The 3,196-nt window shown below is 58.9% G+C and overlaps 1 protein-coding gene across 1 annotated transcript in view; it reads left to right on the top strand.

The window, feature by feature from the left end:
- Positions 1-603: 603 nt before the first annotated feature.
- SLC35B1 (solute carrier family 35 member B1) overlaps positions 604-3,196 on the top strand; it is a gene marked incomplete at its 3' end in the record, with an annotated part of 3,088 nt that continues 495 nt past the window's right edge. Inside the window, 8 exon segments of the mRNA XM_082010540.1 lie at positions 604-725; positions 727-803; positions 965-1,068; positions 1,296-1,426; positions 1,972-1,989; positions 1,991-2,003; positions 2,214-2,371; positions 2,709-2,835. Coding sequence (XP_081866666.1) covers positions 693-725; positions 727-803; positions 965-1,068; positions 1,296-1,426; positions 1,972-1,989; positions 1,991-2,003; positions 2,214-2,371; positions 2,709-2,835 — 661 coding nt within the window. The 5' untranslated portion in view covers positions 604-692.

Consider the following 3,196-nt stretch of genomic DNA (forward strand, 5'->3'; position numbering starts at 1 on the left):
CCAGCCCGGAGCTACCGGCGACGACTGCCGGAGCCCCGTGTTCCCGAAAGAGAGGGGTGCGGGGGGCACCGGGCCCGCCCGCCCTTACGGCCTCAGCTGCGGGTCCTGGCGCTGGACGGGGCAGAAGACGGGGACGCGCCGGCGGGCGGCAGGACCTGCGCGGCGCGCGCTGGGGGGGGGGGGGGGGGGGGGGCGCCCCGTCCGTTACGCATGCGTACAACCCGCACGAGTCGCTCAGGCGACGGCAAGAACGCCAACCAGGTACCGCCCGTTAGCTCCGCCCCATGCCGTGCATCCAATTCCCGCGCTCCACATCGTCTTACGTCATCGCAAGGGCCGCGCTTGGAGAAGGTCCCCAGTCCGGGGCTGTCCTGGACCCTGCCTGCCCCGAGGGGCGCCCTGCGGCCGTGACCGCGGCCGAGTCACGGCGGGGGCGGCCCTGGGGTGGCCCTGGGGTGTCTCGTCGCGCCCCCTCCCGGCCGGTTTCGCCAGCTGTCCCGCGCTGCCCGCCCGCCTCCACCCCGCGGCTGACCCGGCAGCGCGTCGGGCGGGCGTGGCCGGGCCGGGCGGGCCCTGGACGGCGGGCGGGCGCAGGCCGGGCGTATGAGGGAGCCCGGTCCGCCGCCGCCACCGGCCGCGCTGCGGATGTGGTGCTGGACGTGGCCCCGGCGCTGAGCGGCCGTGTCGCCGCCATGGGAGCGAGCGCAAACGGCGCCGCGCTGCCTCGAGCGCCTCCGCCTGCCCGTCTGCTTCCTGGGCGTCTTCGCCTGCTACTTCTACTACGGCATCCTGCAGGAGAGCATGTGAGCGGTGGGCCGGGGGCGGGGGGGCGACCGCTCTCGCTGCGTGCCCCGGCCTAGGGGAGCCCTCCCCGGGTTGGGTCCCACGCGGTGTCTCACCGTGTCCCGGGGAGACTGCTCCGGGCCGGGCCCCGCCGCTGTCTCACCGTGTCCCGCTCTTGCAGCACGCGGGGACGGTACGGGGAAGGCGTGAAGCAGGAGAAGTTCAAGTACGCTCTGACCCTGGTGTTCATCCAGTGCGTCATCAACGCCGCCTTCGCCAAGCTCCGTAAGTCGGGTGTCTGGGTGCCCAGGGGCTCCGCTGCTCGGGCACCGCGGCCCGCGAGTCGCTACTCGGGGGTTTTTACCCGTCGCGGGGACGGTTGCTGCCGCTTTTACGACAGAGCATCGGCATTGATCGTCCCTCTCATCTCCGATGACGTTCTTAAGGTTCTTTGTGATGGCGGTGGCTGTTCGCAGCTCTCCTGACTTTCTTCTTCTTTGTCTTCCTTCCAGTGATCCATTTTTTCGATTCCGTCAAAGTGGATCGCACTCGGAGCTGGCTGTACTCCGCTTGCTCGCTCTCCTATCTGGGCGCTATGGTTTCCAGCAACTCAGCTCTGCAGTTCGTCAGCTACCCGACGCAGGTGGAGCGCGGAGGGCTCTGCGGGGGGTGAGGGGAGAGGGCGTTAATGTACAGCTTAGATCTTTGTTCCCTAATGCTCGAGAGGTACCTCAGGAATGGGCACTGCGCTGAGGCAGCTAATGCTGTGGAAGAATCAGCTGGTGAAATGACACAGAGAGAAACTGATTTTTGCCATTTATTTTCCTGTAGCTGTGTTTGTGGGGCTGTATCACGGGGTTTCAGTCAGCGCTGGGTATGTAGAGAGAGGTTAAGGATGCTGAGACAGTTCTGGAACGGGAATAGCAATCCCTAGAAATTATGGGAATTTGCTAATTGGAAGTTGGTGCTAATGTTGGAGGGCTTGAGATGATTTCTGAAACTTTCACCATTAATTTTGCAGTTGCTCTGTGGTGCGGTTTTTCTTTTTTTGAAGTATCTGGTGTGTCTTATTGGAGAGGTGCATCAGGGTAGTCTGATCCAGAACAGTCGCCCTTGGATTGCCATGATCTGTCTCGCCCGCAGGCAGGTGGTGGTATGCGGGTAGTTAACACAGCCTTTCTTTTACAGGTCCTAGGCAAATCTTGCAAAGCCCATTCCAGGTAAGCAAACTTCATGTTTCTTCTTGTATGTTTATGTGGATTTCTTATGCTCTCAACAAGGACCTCAGTTGTCAAAACAGTGCCTCTCCCCTTCTGTCCGCTGTGCCATGGGAGCGCAAGCGGTGTTTTAGCTGTGTGTTGTTCTGTCAGACCAAGTTAAAATCCCGTGAGAGGCTTTTAGGAGCAGTTCGTGATGTTGCTTCTTTACAGTCATGCTTTTAGGAGTGACTTTGCTGCGGAAGAAGTATCCACCGGCCAAGTATCTCTGCGTCCTCTTGATAGTCGCAGGTGTGGCCCTGTTTCTGTACAAACCTAAAAAGGGAGGTGGGAGCGATGACCACGTCTTTGGCTATGGAGAACTCCTTCTGGTGAGTACTGCCAATGCACAAATAACCCTGGCAGGGGTGAGGAGGCAGTTACAACACAGATAAGGCCGTGTCCTTTGTACTTCAAGCCTACCTAAAGCTGGTGTGGAAACACTTCCGTGGGAGGACATCTGGGTTTGAGGGGTGCACTGGGTTTGAGCTGTGGTATGAGATCATGCGCAGCCCTCTTAGCATATGTTTTGATGCCACATAACTGCTATTTAATAGGTGATTGGGATGTAAGAAAAGAGGGAGAATGCTCAAGATTTTCCCCATAGGGAAGAAATACAGAATGAAGGTTTTCTTTGCTTTCTCTTATCTCTGTCTCTTCTTTTCTCAGCTGCTGTCACTGACCTTGGATGGGCTGACGGGTGTATCTCAGGACCACATGAGAGCTCACTACCAAACGGGTTCCAATCACATGATGCTGAACGTTAATCTATGGTCCACCTTGTTCCTGGGGGCTGGTAAGGAACACCCTGCAAAAACCACAGCCACCACGCCCAGAGACTGCCCTGGGACACCCTGCGGGAGCAGACATTGTGTCAAGCTCCAAAAATGGGCCTAGAACGCTTTTTTGCAAATAACGTTGGTGGGGTTTTTTGGTTGGTTGGTTGTATCTTAGAAGTCGGGGTTGTTCCGTGTAGCTCTCCGCATGCCCACTAGAGGACACCGCTTCATGCAGAGTGTAGCTGCCCAACGCTTGTTCACTTCTGGCAAGTCCTCCCTCGCAGCCTAGCCCTCTGCTCCAGCCCTAACTGCCCGGGTTCCTGCCTGGTGGCTCTTGCACCGGCAGGGAAGCAAACCGTATCAGCACAGCTTTCTGCT

The sequence above is a fragment of the Phaethon aethereus genome (assembly GCF_964289735.1).
Source record: "Phaethon aethereus genome assembly, chromosome: 25".
NCBI classification, from domain to species: domain Eukaryota; kingdom Metazoa; phylum Chordata; class Aves; order Phaethontiformes; family Phaethontidae; genus Phaethon; species Phaethon aethereus.